At 37.9% G+C, this 17,815-nt stretch overlaps 1 protein-coding gene across 3 annotated transcripts; it reads right to left on the bottom strand.

Moving 5' to 3' along the window:
• Positions 1-5,535: 5,535 nt before the first annotated feature.
• On the bottom strand, positions 5,536-14,484 carry CHML (CHM like Rab escort protein). 3 transcript variants are annotated; one of them, XR_012063532.1, is made up of 3 exons: positions 14,064-14,484; positions 9,032-12,567; positions 5,536-6,521 (listed from the first exon to the last, which is right to left on the bottom strand). XR_012063532.1 is itself a non-coding variant. In XM_006198796.4 (2 exons), exon 2 carries the CDS (start codon positions 12,226-12,228, stop codon positions 10,276-10,278), a length of 1,953 nt encoding a protein of 650 aa, XP_006198858.1. In that variant the 5' UTR covers positions 12,229-12,567; positions 14,064-14,484; the 3' UTR covers positions 5,536-10,275. The 3 variants fall into 3 exon arrangements, 2 of the variants coding, with proteins under 2 accessions (XP_006198858.1, XP_072804660.1); XM_006198796.4 differs by having other exon boundaries at positions 5,536-12,567; XM_072948559.1 differs by lacking the exon at positions 14,064-14,484 and adding an exon at positions 13,733-13,898 and having other exon boundaries at positions 5,536-12,567.
• Between the last annotated feature and the right edge of the window lie 3,331 nt (positions 14,485-17,815).

Below are 17,815 nucleotides of genomic sequence, written 5' to 3' on the forward strand. Positions count from 1 at the left end.
ATGGGCTCTAATGGGAAAGAATCTAAAAAATATATATGTATGTATATATATAACTGAATCACTTTACTGTACACATGAAACTAACATTGTAAACTGACTACACTACAATAAAAAATAAGAATTAAAAAAGAAGGAAATTGTGAAATAAAATTCATATTTTATGGCAAGACAAGAAAACTTTAAACATAAAAAGATTCTTCTCTGCCCTTTGATCTTCTCTTCCCACACTGTGCTCTGTGTGCTGCTTTATGCATTGATCAAAACTCCCTCATCAGGAGAAATACCTGCTCAGCTCAAAAAAGCACCATTCTCCTAGCATCAACAAGACAACTCCTTAAAAGATAACATTCCTTCTTGATCGTTTAAGGGTCACATGACCCATCAGGATGGTACTTAGATCTGGATTACATAGACTGTCAACATATGTCATTGATGTACAGCCCTCTGATTTCCAACTAGCAGAACAGTTCTCAGAGCTTTCTAAGATGCTCTTCCTGGGTTATAATCCTCAAATTTGGCTTGAGTAAAATTTTCCATTTCTTTCTTAGATCGACTAATTAGTTTTTCATTGACAAAATATGTATCTTAACATGATAAATATAGCTTTTTCTCATTGTAAATAATATATCTATCCATGGATTACTGTTACCTGTGTTAGAATGATGTAAGATAAATTCTATTTTTTTTTATAAAGTTAGAGATTTCTTGAGCACATAAATCCAGATGGTAATAGAAGTTTTGTTATATTCAGTTTTTACTGGTTATAAGAACATATTTCCTATATTCAATTATTTAAGCTCTTCTGAATTTATGTGCCTCAAAACAGTGTTTATTATAAAAAATTACTTTTAATGATCTACTAATTACAACTCAATTTTATTAAAACAATAATTAGAAACAACCTGAGTATCATTCATTTCCTCAAGATCTTCATCAGTATTTTAAACTGTCCCTTTATTTGCCATACTAGAATTTCCTCCCCCTCCCCCTACTGATAATACTTCACAGTAAGAGTTTGGGAAAACTCAGGATCTTGCTTTTCTGTGTAAAGTGAGAGAAAGGTGATTGAGAAAGGGAGTGCCCGGATGCAGGAAATGATTTCCAGGAAGAATACAAACGGAAGCTGAGAATTTAGAAGCTGTTTCTCATACACCTGTCCATGCATAGCCATTAGAAAGAGCTTCTATTCCCCTAGTGGTATGTATATTCCAATTTGAAGACAACAGTCTATAAAATCTAATCTCACTGGCATATTACCTAGATTGCTTAATCTTGCCTCGTTGCTTATATTAGGATATAAACCATGCCTCAAACTACCAGCCACAGTAAAAAGTGGCTGCTTTGAGTTTGCTGTTCCCTCTGCCTGCAATTATGACAAAGATCTCATTCATAGTCTGGAGAAGAAGACAGATGTGTAAGCAAATAATTACAGGAATGTGGTAAGTGTTGAAACAGAGCTCTGTCTAGGGAGCTGGAGAATGCAATAAACGAAGTACTTATCTCTGCCTGGGGTAATACTGGGGAAGATTTTAAGAAAAAAAAAATTGAATTGATGAATGAGAGGGATTTATCAAGTTGGCAAAGGTGAAGATATTTCCAAACCAAAAATACAGTGTCTAGAAAAACATGGACATGAAAAAGAGGTGTTCAAATGTTGACTCTGTGCATCAGTTTGAGTCCAGTGAAGTTCTTTGTGATACAACTTGAAGATTATGCATTACTTACAACATCTATCAACAAACATGCATACACAATATGTCAGGCACCGTGCTAGGCAACAGAAAAACAAAGATGCATTATAAATAGAGAAATAAATAATTATGAAACAATACTATAAATTCTATGATAGAGGAAGGTTTTTGAGGCCAAAGTCCTGGATTCAATTCCAGTTTCTATACATAATTACTATGACTCAGGGAAAATTACTATGACTCTTTGAATCTCAATTTGCTCACCAGTAGAATAGGAATAATTGTACCAAAGTGCTGTCTCACGGTGTGCGTGTGTGTGTGTGTGTGTGCACAATAATGAGAATATAAATGTAGTTACTAAAATGGCAGTATATATGGTATCATTATTATTATTATTGAATATTTGAGTATCTGGGTTCAGAACTGTGTTAGGCGGTAGAAAGTTAGCAGAAGGCACAGGAGTGGGAAGAACTCTGGAGCTTAAATCTGATTCTATTTATACGTACAAATGTTTGAGAACCAAGTTATTTCCTCCTTTGGCCACTAGATGTCCACACTGAATAGCTTCAACAGCCTAGACGCTGGACTTCTACTCTAATGCACTTTCTCCAAGTTGGCACTACGGACGTTTTGAGCTGGATAACCCCTGTGGAGAAGCTGTCTTGTGCCTCAAAGGATGTTTACCAGAACTCCTGCCCTCTACCTACTAGATGCCAATATCACCCCCTTCTCAGTTTTGACAACAAAAATGTCTCCAGATGTTGTCAAATGTCCCCTGAAGAGCAAAATCACACTGGTTTGAGAACCACTGTCTTGATGGGAGAAAATCAGTAAAAGGATTAGATGAAACATTCCATAGATTATTTAAATGTTCCCTATTTTTAAGTAGTTTCATTAACTCACATAGGCTTATCCTAAAACTAATCATCTGCACTAATAATACAAAGACCCAGGAACACAGTTTTGATACATTGTCCAAGAGATTGTTCCCGGTGGTACTCTGTTCCTTAGTTGGAACCTAGAGGGAAGAAAAGAGGTGCTGGAAGCTGCCCGTTGGTCTTAGTTTTTAGCAAATCTGTTTTGGATGCCTGTGAAATGCAAGACACTGTAGGGAATACACAGGTACAACACACATAGACTTTGTTTTAAAGGAGATTACAATCTCACGACAAACTGTTCTCGTTTTTTGCCTTCTCCTTTTAATAAACACCTGGTTGGTATTTGTATTTCAACAACAGAAGGCATTACAAATAATGTCATAAAATAGAATTGTTAAAGGAACAGAAGGACATACAGCTCTTATCTCTTTAAAACTTCACTTAAATAATTTTAAGAACTTAACAATCATACTAATTGCCTTAAAAAAAAAAGATTCCCTGCTCTTCCTCAGCAGTCAGCTCCCCAAAATTTCTTTATAATGTGCAATAAAAATACTGAAATTGGTACGAAAACTTTAACTATGAATTAAACTTAACACATATAATAAAATTAACATAATGATGTAAAATTAATACATCTCCATACTAATTCACAATATTTCCATTCTTATTTTTAAATATAAGGGATAAATAAATAAAGGATCAAATAAAAGTCTCAAATATAAATGGGATATTCAAGGGCTTTAATTATATGACCTATAACAAAAATAATTGGCATAAACCCCACTGCACTGATATCCCCTAGGATTCCTATTTATTTAAAACTACAAAATACCTGAAGATGTCTTTCTGACTGAACTACAAACAGGTCTTTATCTTTGTCAACCCTGCATCTCTGAATCCAAAGTCATTCCTTTTCTTCTGATGATGTGTATCCCTTCATTCAAGTTGTTCACAGAGTGTATTAAGGGTTAAATATATATTTAGCAACAAGCAAATGTCAACATTAAGGGACATCAACAGAAATTAATAAAAATACTTTATTATAGAAATGAAGCTCTTGACATAAAAACCAGAAGAAATGGTTTGCTTTGATTTCAGGTGTAAGCTTAAATAATCAACTCCCTCTCTTCCAATCCAGGTCAGCTCCCTTTAATTACACAAATTGTAATTTATAGGATGTTCGTTTACTTGTTGAAAAATAAATGTACTCTAAAATTGTAGAGGCCACCACTTTTAAAATAGTGATTTATGTGCTATGCACTCTTGCATGCAATAAATAACCCACTTGAGATGAAGGCAAAGCAGAAGTTACATTTCAATTCTAATTAATGGATCTGAATACTTACTAGGAAAGAGTCCAGGCAAGTCATTTAATTCCTCCGAGTCTTATCTGTAAAATGGATATAAATACCTGCCCTTTCTTACCTTAGTGGTCCTGAGGTTCATATAAAAACTGTAGTTGTCAGGAGAAAAAGCAGTACTCCTACAAATGCTGTAGCAGAACCGCTGTCATAATGTTCATGTTAGAATCAAATTCTTTCAGTTGAATCACTCAGCTTCTTTGTTCATGCCTAACATAAAGCTGGAGGTATGTCCCCTGCTGCTGAACTGTGGATACATTTGGTTATTGGTTAAAAGGGTAAAAACTATACTGGAAATAACACCTCTTTAAAGAGTGAAAATACTGAAATAAAAATTTAAAAATCTTCAGAGGAAGCAACTACCTCAATGCAATAAAAGCATGACTTCCATTTGTCCTGCTGAAACAAACGTAGGTAAAACTAGTGCTAACCAGAATTTTTCCCTTTTGAAACTTTATGATCTGCTTCTCTTACATTTCTTTATACTTCCTACTCCCTGAGCTCTCAGTGCCTGGGGTTTTGGGGACCCAATCTCTTGTACCTTCTCTTCACTCATCAGTGGAGGCAAGACAGAAAGCTTCTGATTAATTTAAGACTTCTTGATTAACAGAATGTTAGCTGAAATAGATTTCAGAAAATATAAACTGATCTACCTTTTAACTTGTATTAAGCTACATGTTTCCGACTGTGTAATAAAAGGTCTTGTCACCCCTTTAAAGGAATTCTATGCATCACAAATCAGATTTCTTTTGTTTTTCTTTTCAGGGGGAGGAGGTGGCTATAATGGGGAGTATGATGGACAGAAAACGTCTTAAATTCTCATTAAGATAAAATAAAATGTATGTCCTTTAACAGACTGGTTCTCAGGTACAAAGGACCTGGCTTATATTTCTATTTCTAATCCCTAGAATAATGTAAACTCATAATCCACAGCTGATATTCCACTGATGTTTGTCATATTACATCATCTTGATTTGGATCTCTCATACTGACAAGAAGAGGTCTGCCAGCATCCTCAGTACCCTGAGATTTGTCCTTAGCATCAATCTCCCTGAAAGCACTCCCCAGGCTTGGCCACCTCTACCAATCCAAATCCAACCTTCATTTCCCTAGCCTCCAACACTCCCAAAGTAATTATATTCTTCGATCTGGGGACATACTTTAATTAGTAATTATGTCTTCATGCTAATGTCCTGGAATGCATTAATATCATTTCTATTATTCCCACCTCTGGTGCTGTGCTTTCCATTAAAATACATATATTTATTTATATATAATTTATACATATTTACTTATACATGTATACATTTATACATGTGTATATACATATACATATGTGTGTGTGTATGTGCGTGCATGTGTATGTGGGTGTGTGTAGTCACAGAATATCTTATTTTTTACTGCTGGGCAACTGAGAAAAGGTACAACATCCATTTTGACGAAGAATTCCTTCCCACCAAGAGATGGAAAACATTCTATTTTTGGAGATTATCTCTGACACTAACATTAAAATATACTAATATATATACTTATACATATATATAAATTTTTCTAATTTAAAGAATTTTAGAAGTTTCTAAGAAATCAAATTTCAACAAATAGTAAACCATTATACCAATTAATCCTTTATTTTTCATTGCACATATCAATATTGTATAGAAAAGAACCTCTTAATGTTAAACTCCAATTACAGTATTTTCTTCTGATTCTTTCCAATGTAGACCTAAATTTTTACACAAATACAATCAGTAAATACAATAATTTATGTTCTAACGTTTTTGAGTCTCATTTAAACATTTTTCCATAAGGTGTTTACAAATATCAATATTATGTAATGCCCATATAACAGTCTATGAGAGCGACAGCAATACATGAAAATTTATTTATCCAGTTCCCGATTACTAGGCCTTTTTTTTTTTTAAACCTAAATGGATCTCCAGAAACATCTTTATACAAATAACTTTTTTCTTCTTTTAAAATATTTTCCTGGACATATGCTATTCAGAGCGAGTTAAATCTATCAAAAGACAAATTGATTAAAGAGCTCTTATTATATTCTTCTGAACAGCTCTTTAAAAAAACTAATAATGCTACTAGTATTAGAATACATGCAATTTTAAAATTTTTTGTTAATATAATTGCATGAACTAGGTCAAAATTGCTTTAGTTTGCATTCTTAATATTAGGAAATCTGAATACCATTCTAAGAATTGACTTTTATTTGCATCTTCTCCTTTGAACTTGACTCAAATTTGCCTACCTAAGCACACAAATATTTATGGATTTGCATCTACCTTTTAAAAAATACTGAGTACTTTATCCTTGTGTAAAGCAAGTAGCTTTTATCCCATCTCTTCTTTTGTCTTCTTCCCATCTAGTATACATTTTTCCTTTTGCTTAGTTCATCTCATCTACCTTGTCCGTAATTTTCATTGTCATAAAGTTTCTTTTGCACAATTACTGGGATGAGAATTGCAGCCTAGCTTCCAGTAAAAACTGTCACGCAGAATGGGACTCATGTGGTGCCAGTCCCCGCCGCCGTCCATGGGCAGGTGAACAGCGGTAAGCAGCGCCCTCTCTCTGCTCTCCTTTTATGAAGAGCGTTTGGGTTCCGAGTAAAAAAAAAAAAAAAGAATTACAGTCTTTATTTTTACCTTTATACTTAACATTTTAGTTCATCTGGAACTAACTGTTATCATATGTGAAGTGGATCTAATTTCTTTTTTAACACTGATGTCCAGCTAATCTTTCCTCCAGTAGTTATTATATATTTCTTTCCAACTGGTTTATTAGTGTTAAACTTTCTACTCAATACCATAGTGTATTTAGAAAGGTGTACTCCACCTTTTTCTCCTAAGTTAGAAAGACATATCTTTGTTTATTTTCCTAATTAACTTATCACAATTCTGTCAAATTATATAAAACATCCAGTTTAATGGTAAGTGGAAATGTGGTAAATCTACATACTAACATCAGTCCTTTGGACACAATTTCATTTACATTGATTTAATCTCCACAATAATTCTGCGAAGCATTATTTCTATTTTACATATGGTGAAATGGAAGCCAGGTATGATTTTCCCAAGATTACACAACTGGTAAACAGTAAAGTGAGGACTATAACTTTGCTTTTCAGAGTCCCTATTTACTTGTTTTCCACTATACTAGGATATGGTTCCTTCAACTCACTTCTATATAAGCATCTTTCTTAATTTATCCCAATATAGTTGTGTAACTTTAAGTACTTGCATGTATTAATACACAAACATTTTAAACTGTAGTTCATCACTGTTGGAATCTAGAAATAAGATTAATTTTTAAAATTAATCTTTAAAACTTCCTGGATCAGTCTTTTATTGTCAGTACATTTATACTATAGGTTTCACTAGTTAAAAAACCATGTTAATAGAAAATATTTGTGCTTTCTCTTCTTATCTTTCTCATTTATGAATGCTTATTAAGGTTTTATTATAATGACAAGCTTTTTCGACCATATATAAATAAAAACAGTGCCAAGATTATTTAATTTCTGCTTGAGAAATGTTTCCTATGTTTTCCTAATAGGAATGATGTTAGTTCTTCATTTTAAGTATTACTTATCACAATGAGAAACCAACAAAATCATTACCAGAGATAATTAAATAAATGATAAATTTTACTAATATTTTTAAAGTTATCTGTAGTTAATACTTTGGATTATTAACTATTTTGTTCTGTTGATATAGATTTGATGATTATCCTATTGAACACCAACCTTATAACCCTGGGTCATAGTAAATTTTCATGTTGTATAGTATTTCCTAGTATTTTGCATTTTGCATCTGTTCAGAATGAGACCCTTTTCAAAATATTTGACTTCTAGTATTGAGGCCAAATTTGCCTCAAAATGCAAATATTGGCATATCATCTTTCTGATACATAGATATTATTTATCCTTTGAATATTTAAAAAAGTTCACCAGTAAGCCTATTAGGGTAAAACTTCAACTTATCAGAAAATTATACTAGGTTATAATATCCCCTAATTTTTAAAATGCTTTTTATTGGTTTTTTTTTAATTTCCAACTTATTCACATTCAAGTAGGAATGTAATATATTCATATTGTTACTTTTTTAAAACACTTATTTTAATCTAGTCTTAACATTTTTCCTGTTTCCATTATCTTTGGCTCTACCATCTTTTGCAACTTCTCAATGTCTTTTTTCTCAAATTCTTCTGAATAAAAATATTCATGATGTTGAAATTGAAGTTTTTTTCAATAGGTCTGCATTACCTTCACCTCCATTTTATATATCATCTTGAATTTTCATTTTAGTAACTAATTTTTAGGTCTATTTCAGACTTTTCAGTTGTTTTGATAGGTTTATACCTTAGAATCCAACCAATAATACCACTTTGCTATATTCAAAAGACATATATATATATTAATATCAACTCATGGCTTCTCTATTTCCAGTAAGCTGAAAGTTACTTAAATCTTTCTTGTTTCATTTTTTTCACATATAGAGGAGCAACAATAGACTATTCAGAGCCTACTTTGGTCTAGTAACATGTTACTTTTTTACAACACAATGTTCAAATCAAAAGATACATTAAAAAGCATTACTTTGTTAAAACTTAGACAAATTCTGCTTTAATGAGCTCCACAGTGCTAAACTTTACTTACTTTCAATTAACCTTTATTTTCATATTTCTCTGACTCAGTAAGTTGAGACGTGTGTCTACTCTGCTTCACTAGCAATGCTATACTGGTTTTCATGAGCATATTTTCCTTCTCCTACAGTACCTACACTCTTCTAATAGTTAAGGTTAGTGGAAAGATTTTGAAATCATGAAAGCCTAGATTCCAGTGTTGGCTCTTCAACAAGCCAGACTCAGAGCAAATTATTAAGTCTTTATTTCCTCTTTGAAAATGTATTCAATAATATCTGCCTGACAGAGTTGCTGAGAAACTGTAATGAGAGAGCACAGTAAGTGCCTAGCACATCGTAAATGCTTTGTTCAGGACAAAAACTGTAATTAAAGGGCTCACTTCCTATGGGATTATAATTCTCTGTCTGAGGAATGGGAACAGGGACTGGAAGGGAGGGAAGTTTACCTCCGACAGCTCCACAAGCTTACACCCCTGGAGTACAACCAGCTTTCATGACTTCTGATTGTTCTTGGGAAAGAAAAAAAAAAGTTTCTATCCTCCAGATAACGCTAAGCGGTAGGAGTTGATTATGAAGGTGGTTACCTCATTATTTGTGGGGTGGGACACAAGCAGAGGGACATGGTAAATCCTCCTTTGATTCACTCCTATCAATTGTAGCTAGTGCTGCTAATTCAAGTGGTGGAGCCAAACAGTACTTCACTTTCATCAAGAAACCTTGGCAAATCTATTTACAAGTGGCTATTAAAAACCATCTGAAATCCCAAGTTAAAAATGCTTCACTCAGTTTCTCCTTAAGAATTTCAGAACAGGCATTCTAAAATATATTTTCCTGGAGCAATTTATTTTTTCTTTTAGTCTCAGTTACTTAGAAATTATTTTCTTTTACATGCCAGAGCAGTGCTCTGCAGAAATTTTCTGAAATATTAAAATAGAACTAATCTTTTCCCCTAGATTTTTTTTGGACCAAACCTCCCAAGAATGAGCACTTCAACTACTAACTGAACTCTCTGACTCTTTTTGCAATGTAGAAGACTACGGTGGTGTCACTGTCTCACTGGTTACAAGGGTCAAGTAGGAGAATTAAGCTGTAGGATGTACTGTAAACATCACCTTCACAAATAAAGGATCATGCAAAGCTATTCTTTCAACAATTACAGACAAAAGTATTTTATCATAGTGGCACTTGCATTAGTTGCTATTGCAACTATGTTTATATGTTTATATTATAAACAAAAGACCCACATAACTTCCACTGTGTGTGTGTTTCACTATTCAGAGGTGGTAGCAACTGTAATAAGCTGCATAAGTAATTAAAATATTCCTTAGATATTATTGTTCTGTAGACAATAATAAAATCTGAAGATCAGTAGCAGATACAATATGACCTTCCTTTACGCACCACTGCTATTATGGAATCCTCACATACACATCCAGTGCTAAAATAAAGCTAGTCCTGTTTAAGGTTCTGAGTCATGGAGCCCATTCGGAAACAAAGTAGTCCAATAACCAATAAATCGATTATTGACAGGTTTACAAAGACATCCAATGACAATGTCTCAAGGAGAATTATAGACAACATCTGCATAGCATTCATTATATAATCACTCATATAGGAAATTGTCCTTTAAGTAAGAATATTCTGATGCCAGGATGAAGGTCCAAAATAGCACTTCCAGTTTGCTTTTTTTCTAATTTTGAAGGTGCTTTCCTGGGCTTTGTAGGTTTTTGCTTCCCTCAGAGGATTCTAGTTTGGCCATCACTATGTTACTGGTTCCAGAAGGCTCTGGCTGCTTGTCATCACCCTCAAAGAAAATGTCTTCTGGATTTGGAGGTGGTGGGCAGAATTCCTCACTTGGAAAGATCTCCCGGAACAGTGTTTCAGCTTGCTTGACTGCATGCTCACTTCCTAGTCCACAGTCAGGCCCAGTGCAGACATAAACATTGGAAGGCAAGCCATTATATGAGCTTCTGCTGACTCCTGAGGAATCTCTCATATTAAAATAAAGAGCCCACAAGAGTCCTGGCTTTTTAAGTTCTTCCTTGTCTATCTCTGTTTCAGCATATGGGGTAAATAATTTCTTCACCACTGATTCTAAGTCTTCTCTTGCTGTTTTAGAAGATGAACAGGTCAGATGTACCAGATAGGTGTCTTTCATGCATGTCATGGTTGAAGAACACAGTTCAGTGATGCGAATAGCACATGCTCCTGGTTCCACTGGAGGCACTATCAAAACGGAAATCTGCTGATCTGACTCTGCCTTTAGTACAGACTGGTCCGTAATGAGCACTGCCCTGGAGATCTGCTTGTACTGCACATTTAAGCATGTTTCCTCAGAAAGGTAACTATCCTCCACAATGAAATATTTAGCACTTATTCTTCGACCAAAGTGATCTATAATTGCTTTACATCTTCCAGATTCTTTGTCAACTACAAGGCATTGTACTTTATGGCGAAGACAATAGACTCCACCAAAGACTGCACACATTCTGCAGAAACACTGGGGAATTTCGCCTTGGCCATACAAGGGAAGTAAAAAGGGAGTGTTGCCAAACCGTCCAAGACACTGAAGAAAGTTCTTTGTTGCTTTAAGGCCATCTATTGTAGTGCAAGGTGACTCCGACATCATTGCAATTGAATGTAGTACAAAATGCTGGAGGTTGGGGGTTAATTTTTTGGTTTTTAAGTATTCTGAAAATGAGGACTGCACAAAAGCTTGGTATTCATCAGGATGTTGTTCATAGTCTAAACAAAATGTAAGAAATTTCATTAGCATCCTCTTTTCAACCATTGTGAGCTCTTTGCTATTAAAGATATCTGCTCTGGAACAAGGCACCTGTTCTACTTTTCCTTCTCGAAATGCAAGAATCCTAGTGACATTTTTAAATTCTGCATAACGACTAACATTTGATTTGATTAAAAGATCAACTAGCAATCCTTGAGAATAAAGCAGCTTTGACACCAAATCAATATTAAACTTCCTGCCTTCTTTAACTATTTGAGAGTAAGTAATCCTATTTCTCTTTGGTGGATCACTGTTGTCTTCCAAGATAGGTCTGGTTTCGTCTTTAGCTCCATCTGAAACTGTGTGTTTATAAGTTTTATATCTACAATATTCTTTCACCAGGGTTTCTGCTGCATCAGTTACTTCTCCATTGTTTTTTGTAGTGTCTTTGGCAGGCATTTCATAGCTACTCACATATAACGGATGTGTTTCTTCAGATAAGCACGCAGAATCCAGAGGTTTAATGAGGGTACTAGATGCGACCCAGGAAGGACTTTTCTGCAGAACATCAGTCTCTTCAACGTTATCATTCACATCTTGACTGGCATAACAGAAAACTTCTGTGTGTTGAATGGTTTCATCCTTCCTGCAAAGAGTGATGGCTTCTTCTGTTTCATAGACCAGGTCTTGCCATGCGGTGCTACCTTCTTCCCCAATGTCACTGTTCTGCTGATACTCCTTCAACCAGGAGAGCAATCCTGAAAAGCTGAAACTAGCCCAGTTTCCTCCATAGTAACTTCTTGAGTCAAGATGCAGAACCCTCTGACCACTTCTGGAACATGCAGCTGCAAGGATGGATTCGGGCAGACCTGTCCCTATTACAACCACATCAAACTCTGTTGGGAGACTGTTGGCCATCTTGGGAGGTAAAGTGCCTGGTTACAACTTCTGATGAAGGAAACGTGTATGAGCCCAGGCTGAGGGCTCAGATGAGGTGTGAATATGCTGTAATAAAACCCTCCTTGTGATGTTTCAGGTCACTCCAGAAGTACTGAGGCTGCGGGTCCTAGGTGTTACTTAACTGTTACCCTATTATTGTTTTTTTTCCCCCTTATAGGTCAGCAGCATAAAAACATGATAAAGTACATCTAATCATACCTCAGAATACTAAAATGAGTGTGTGGTGTTCATTTCTGCATTTCATCTTAGCAGTGAATGTCAAAATGTATCACATATGCATTTCGGACTGGAACTCTTCTGTGAAAGAAAAAAAGTCAAGAAAGAGTATAATTGTAAACAATATTAAGAGAAAAGTAATTTCATGCAACAGCAATTATAATTCAGTGGAGCCCGACTTGTTATGAGGACAGCCTCTACTAAAGCAAGTTATTAAATGAATTCTCACATGTTTTCTAATTTTCTGAAAATGAACAAAAGATATAGACTCCCTCAAATCAAGCAATTCAACAATAAAAAATAGACATAACATCCCACACAAATAAAGAATTAATGTAATACAATTTTATAATTTTTGCTTTTAAGTATGTGAATAAATAATACACAGCTGTGAGCTTAAATTGTAAGAATCATAACAAATGTAACATTTGGGTTTGTCACCACATAGAAAGTTCATAAGAAAATACTTTTGATAATGCTGCAAAGATTTTTGTTCCCCTAAATTTGCCAAGATAAAAACAGTAATAAATTATCAATAGATTTCAGGATTTTTTTAAAGGAAATTTAAGACCTGAAAAATATACATTTCTATTTCAAATCTTTGTACAAATGAAATTCCTGGAGCTTACCAACAAAAATTTTTTCTTTCTTTCTTAAGCTTATAAAATCACATCTTCAATGACACGAGGGGTGGCTCATCCTTCAAACTGTCAAGTCTCAGTGAGACTTAAATTAAGAGTATTGTTGAAAGAAAATTTCAATTAACAATGAAATTCTGCTTTAATGAAATCAACTGGCTGCACTGCTAGTTATTTGTTCATTTGAGTTGGGATTCTCTGAGCCATCTGCAATTACAGCTTAAATTTTTGGTGTGCTGGAACCTATAAGGAGGAAAATATAGTAAAAATAGCTCATAGAACACATGCCAGTTTGCATTCTGAGGACCTGAATAAAACTATCTTACTTCCTAGGAAGCAGTCAAAGGTTTACAACAGCTAATGGGCAAGTTAAAAAAAAAAAAGTTTACACCTGCCACTATGTTAGGTTCCTCTCATTTTAGGAAAGTAATATATGAGTTAGACCTCATCACTGTCTCCAACTTTCACAAAATAATCAGTTCTTTTTCTTGGATTTCCTGACCCTACGGCCTCTCATTTCTTTCCTCAAAGTGTAAAATTGTCTCTGTTGAATTAAATTAGGAGATGAAAGCAGAGAAGTGAGATGAGCTGGACAGCGGCTCACTTACGAGAGGGTTACAGGGCAGCTGGGACTGCAGGCAGGCTGGGGTTCGGGTGGGCGTGGGGCCTGGTGAGCCCAGGGAAGGAAGGACATCAGCGTGCTTAGGAGGAGGAGAGGTGGGGGAGGAGGTGAGATGGGGGTGAGGTCACGGGGAGGAAGTGAGGTCAAGGTGGAGGAAGACAAGTCGGGGGCGGGGGAGCCGGTGAAAGAGGAACAGAGGTGGGGGGAGATGAAGTCAGGAGAGCACCGCCGCGAGCTCGGAGCGCAGGAGGGGGAGGGGACGGGGCGGGGCCCGTGCAGGGGGCCGCAATGGCGGGAGGTGTCCCCGGGCCACTCACCGGACAGGCTGTTGCTGAAGCTGTCCCACGCGTAGTCCATGGCGCCCCAACCCGCCGCCCCTCAGGCGGGACGCGAAAGCCAGCGCGGCCCTGAGGACAGACGGCAGCAGGCGGCCCAGGCGGGCTTGAGCAGCGGAGGCGGGCGGGGCGGCGGAGCCGCGGCAACCTGACGCAGGTTGCTGCCGGCCCGCTGGGAGCCCCACGGAGCCCAGCAGCAGGGCTAGGCGCTCGTAGGCGCCCTGGCTGACAGGCGAAGGGAGGTTCGGCTGCCCAGGCCTCGGCCACTCGGCGCCCTCCGCGCCGCCACGCCTCCCATTGTGCCTGACTGGCGCCCGCGCGCTTGGCCGGGGTGGGGCGACGGGCGCTCCGAGGTACCCGTCGCCCCTCCGGCCACGGCGCCGGCCGCATGACGCCGCCCGGACCCCGCCCCGCCCCCGGCGTGCCTCCTAACCCCGCCCCTTCTGTCGTAGCAGCTTCCCCGCTAGGCAGGTTCGCTGCCTTCGCACCCCTTCATGACCTGATCCCCACCCTTGTAGACGGTGAGACCCCGCAGGCAGATCATCTGCAGGGGCTTATCACTCAGGAGCCCCCCTCACCCAGCAGGAAGGCTGCTGGGCGTTGACCACTCACTCACTCATTCAGGAACATTATGGGCGCCTGGCCCACCACGTGCTCATGTTGGGGGTTACACGAGGGGCCCCCGCCCTTGGCTTTGCCTTCCTTAGGAAGCTGTTATGACCCGGTGCCTGCCGGGTGTCTCATACTTGATGCAAGCCCTGGCCACACCCTGCCCATATGGGCCTTCCTGCCCATCCTGCAACAGCGGGCGATACACCCTGTCACTGAGGCCCTCACTGCGGAGAGCCCCAGGCTGTGCCCTCAAGCTCCAGACCACATCTAGCAGGTGCAGAGAGGTGGTTGCTATACTAGGAGCAGCACATTTCCTCTGGCCCTTTACCCAGTGAAAATAGCAGCCAACTCAAGCACAGGTCCGTGAACTGATCAGTCTCTGCAGGGCTGTACTGTTGCATCTGCACAGGCCCCAAAAGGCCCCAAGAGGGATGCAGTCTGGAGCCAGACCTGCAGGCTGTCCTGGGCACTGCTGGCCAGCAGAGTGTCTGTGCAAGAGCAGAGGAACTGCCCTTTATGAGGGTATGTGCCTCTCCACCTCTAAAAGACCCATAAAGAATGACTAGCCTTAGGGAACCTCCATTCCAAGTTCCTTGGAGGTAAAATCTAATCATCAGGTGGGGTTGCTTTCCATCATGGTGCATTGAGCAATAGCTGAGGGACAGTGTGCTCTCCTTAAAAATCTTGATTTGTCATTAAGGCTTCCAGTCTGGACTTGTCACTGATGAGACTAACCCACCCACTTCTTTAAAAAAAAAAAAACTCATTTACTTTTGTATTCCAGATGTATGCAGCCATTTAACAAGTTCTGTATGTTTAATGTCCACTGTGTTAACAACATAGCGCTTAGTCTACAGTAAGGTCTCAATAAATATTAGTTGAAGGAAGGAAGGAAGGACTCATAATTTTTCCTAAAACATTTCATTCATTTATTGGTGCTGACTCCCTGCCCTCATAAAGCTTACATTCTGGTGGTGTTGGAAGAATAATCAAATAAGTACATATATGGTGTTGTGAAATATGCCATAAGGAAAAATAAAGCAGAGAAAGGGTGTTTGGAAAGAAGGGAGAGGTTACGTTGTAGACGGCGGTTACAGATAGCCTTACTGAGCACCACAGGCATAGGGTACATGTAATGGGGTGGGACTGTGCTTGGCATATTGAGGGAGAAACAAAGAAACCAATGTGGCTGGAGCAGAATGAGAAGAAATTAGGGCAAAGAGGTGGTGAGTAGTGACTGGCCAGATCATGCAGGGCTTTGGCTACTTTAGTAAATGGACTTTGGCTTTCACTCTATCAGAGTAAAGTCCCAGGCGAAGCCTAAGCAAGAGGAATAATAGCGGTGAAGGAAAAAAAAAGAATAAGAGACTTTGGGAAAATGTTTAAGAATTTTGATAGATTTACTTTTATAATAGTATGAACTGTTAAAATTATTTATTATGCTTGACAGAAACAGGCAATGATACTACAGATAATATTTATTTTGTCAATAATGATATATGTTGCTATCCATTTTCAGAATTATGTAATCATAGTGTTGCCGGTGGATGCAACCGGTGTTTCAGGTTCTTGTCCCATCCCAGAAAGAATTCAGAGACAAGACGTAGAGGTTAAAAAAAGTAAAATGAGGATTTATTAAAGGATGGATAGTATACTCTCAAGGGGAGAGTGGACAGGCTCAGGTGAGCAGCTGCCCCATGTTTCTTTAGCAAGTTAGTTACATAGGGTGTAAAAATGAGTAGGCGGAATATTCATTGGGGAGGGAAGGGTTTGGGGTCGTATTCCTTGATTATCATCCCAACTCCACCTTCCCAAAGGGAGGAGGGATTTTTGTCCTTATTTAGTCTGGTTCAGAAGTGTCATGGCATCAGTGCATGATGGGTACTTCTGACCGGCAAGGCTAATTTTATTGAAATGAGGGCATAATGAGCAAAAGGTTACATTCAGACACTGGAAATTCCTGCCTTTTCTCACCTTTCTTTGTTCACCTCCAGGCCATTCATCACCCCAAAATGTGTGATCCTTTATCAGCCCAAAGGTTCCCACTTTTCTTTCTCTTCTCAGGGACCCCTGGTCCTTACATGATGTATATTTTCCTGCATTTGGCTTGTGCCCCTCTTTTCTGCCCCATTCCTGCCATTTGGTCTGTGTTCCCCTTTCTCTGCTCGTATCTAGCTATCTGCCTGCTCTAACAATAGGAGAATGCCAAAAACACTACAACTTATAAGGAAGTGCAGTATTGGCATAAGGACAGTCATATAGACCAAAGTAATAGAATAGAGAGTTAATTTTTAACAAGGATGACAAGACTACCCAGTGGAGAAAGGCCATTTCAATAAGTGATGCTTAGGAAACTGGATATCTACAAGCAAGGATGAAGTTAGAACCTTACCTTACACCACATACAAAAATTAACTCAAAAAGGATCAAAGAGCTAAACTTAAACACTACAGCTATAGAACTCTTAGAAGAAATAACACATCTTTGTGACATTAGATTCAGCAATAATTTCTTGTATGTGACACCAAAGGCACAGCCAGCAGAAGGAAAAAATGAACTGTACTTTATCAAAGTGAAAAACTTTTGTTCATCAAAACGAAAAACTTTTGTACACTATCATAGAGTAAAAAGACAATATATAAAATTGCAGAAAATATTTGCAAATAGTATATCTGATAAGTAATTAAAATCCATAAACTCATACACTGCAACACCAAAAAACCAAAAACCCCAATTCAAAAATGATCAAAGGACTTGAATAGACATTTCCACAAAGATACACATACAAATGGCTAGTAAGCACTTTAAAAGCTGCTCCAGATCTTTAGTCATTAGGGAAATGCAAATCAAAACCACAGGTTTTTCAATCCTGTGTCCTCTTCTACAGTGATTCGTGGGTTCTCTGGAGGGCCTGAGATCACTGGAGATATTTATCCTGAAACTCCCTTAACAGGGGCAATGCCTCTGTCAGCTGGCTCTTTGGGTCTCCCTCTCAGACCCTGGAAGACAGTCTTGGCCAATGTGGTCCCTCCCAAAATGACCCAGCTTGGCTCCTCTGCTTAGTTTTGCATCGGCCTTCTGAAAATATGTTTGCATTCTTGTCCCACTGAGTTCTGGATGTG

Source organism: Vicugna pacos, chromosome 23 (assembly GCF_048564905.1).
Source record: "Vicugna pacos chromosome 23, VicPac4, whole genome shotgun sequence".
Classification (NCBI taxonomy): domain Eukaryota; kingdom Metazoa; phylum Chordata; class Mammalia; order Artiodactyla; family Camelidae; genus Vicugna; species Vicugna pacos.

Coding starts and splice junctions, on each gene's coding strand:
- CHML (XM_006198796.4), bottom strand. CDS start 12,228: ATGGCCAACAGTCTCCCAACAGAGTTTGATGTGGTTGTAATAGGGACA.